At 63.0% G+C, this 1,888-nt stretch overlaps 1 protein-coding gene across 1 annotated transcript; it reads right to left on the bottom strand.

The window, feature by feature from the left end:
• Window positions 1–61: 61 nt before the first annotated feature.
• Window positions 62–982, bottom strand: SPRY3 (sprouty RTK signaling antagonist 3). The gene has a single exon (XM_035898047.1). The coding sequence runs from the start codon at window positions 980–982 to the stop codon at window positions 62–64; it is 921 nt and encodes a 306-aa protein (XP_035753940.1).
• Window positions 983–1,888: the final 906 nt, after the last annotated feature.

Here is a 1,888-nt window from a genome sequence, read left to right as displayed (position 1 = left end):
GAGGAGGAGGAGGAGGAGGAGGAGGAAGAGGAGTAAAGCCTGCTTCTCCTCCCCGGGAGGGTCATACCGGCTTATCCAGCGTCTTGGGGAAAGGCGTGCCGCTGGAGGAGGAGATCTTTCTGCAGACCGTGTTGGTGTGGCTCTGGCAGCGGCAGCCGGGCCGTTTCAGGCCGTCGTAACCCCGCTGGCAAAGTTTGAGGCACCCCAGGGTGGGAAAGTAGCAGCAGAGGCAGGGCATGAGGAGGGAGAGGAAGCTCATGGCAGCCCAGCGGGCGCAGCAGGACCCCGGCCCGCAGGAGCAGGGGTCGTCAGCGCAGGTGTCCTCATCGTCGGTGGAGCAGTGGTAGAAGAGACCCTTGACGCAGCAGAGGCAAGTCCCGTAGTCGAGGAGGCTCCCAGGGGAGCAGAGGCAGCGCTGGTTGCAGAGCCAGCAGGAGGGGAGGCTGCGGGCGGCCGTGCAGCGGGCACACTTGCAGCGCCCGCACTCCTCGCAGATGAAGAGGTGCCCGGCGTGGAGGGTGGGCTTCTCCGCCGCCCCCTTCAGCGGCGACTCCTCCGGTTTCAGCTCGCCGGGCTGGGGCTGCGTCCGGATGAGGGAGTGCCCGGAGTGGGAGGGCGTGAGGCTGCTCAGGAGGCGCTGGTCGGAGGCAGTGGTGCTTTGGGAGACGGAGCTGGCCGTGCTGGAATGGCTCATGTGTTGCTGCAAAGGTGGCATCTGGTGCTGTTGGCTGTGGCTGCGGTGCAGGTCCTGGAAGGTGGAAGACACCAGGCGGTCCTGGGACCACTCTTGCTTGTGCGGCGGCTGGGCCAGGGATGGGTTGGAGCGGGCTTGCTGGAAGCAGGCAGCCGGTCTCTCCACGTAGTTGTTGCTGGCACGGATGGAGCGGATTTGGTCAATGGACAGGACCTGCTGGAAGTCCTCAGCGGGTGGGTCCATCGTCTCGTCACAGCTGAGTTCAGCCACGCTGGAAGAGAGCTGCATTTCCAGGCGCGAGGAGACCCGGCGGCATCCGGGCACATCTAAAAATCCTAAGGGATGGGGCGGGAAGGGAGAGAAAACATTTGTGTTATGGTTTGTAACGGCTCCATCCATCCAAACCAGGAAGCAAAGACCAGCTGGAGAACCCCTAATGAAGTTATTTCCAACGACCAGATGCAAAGAAACTCCTGCCCCTGGGGAGACTCAGGCTGGACACATCCGAAAGGAAAGGGCCCCAAGACCTGTCCCTTGGGACAGGCGGGCACAGCATCTCCCTGAGCTTTTTGCGTCCTTCCAGAGGGTTTCCCACCCCTTGCCAGCACCGACAGACCCCGTCTGCCCTCCCTCTCCTTCCCCGGGGAAAGTGCCGGACCTCTCTACAGGAGGGGGAACTTGAAGCTGTGACTTATCCAGAGCCAGTGATGGAACTGGGAACGGCATCTCCGCCAGAGCAGGAGAGCCTGGTTTGGGGCTTCCCAGCACACCCCGAGCAGCCTCCTGGTGCCATACCCCGTGCACACCAGGGGCACCGGGGATGGAGGGGGTCGGGGCACGTTTAATTTCAGGCAGCATCAGCAACAAACTGCAGCTAATGAGACACAGGCTCGGCCAGGGACCAGTGATGGAACTGGGAACGGCATCTCCGCCAGAGCAGGAGAGCCTGGTTTGGGGCTTCCCAGCACACCCCGAGCAGCCTCCTGGTGCCATACCCCGTGCACACCAGGGGCACCGGGGATGGAGGGGGTCGGGGCACGTTTAATTTCAGGCAGCATCAGCAACAAACTGCAGCTAATGAGACACAGGCTCGGCCAGGGACAGGCTCCCCGCATCCCGGCGGTTCCCACCGCAGCATCTCCTTTTCCCAGGCGCAACCGGGAACCAATTTACCCCGTCCACCAGCGCCGAGAA

This window comes from Egretta garzetta, unplaced genomic scaffold (assembly GCF_000687185.1).
Source record: "Egretta garzetta isolate BGI_Z169 unplaced genomic scaffold, ASM68718v1 scaffold770, whole genome shotgun sequence".
Lineage (NCBI taxonomy): Eukaryota > Metazoa > Chordata > Aves > Pelecaniformes > Ardeidae > Egretta > Egretta garzetta.
Note: the sequence above shows the minus strand (reverse complement) of the source record. Positions and strands in the feature narration are given on the sequence as shown.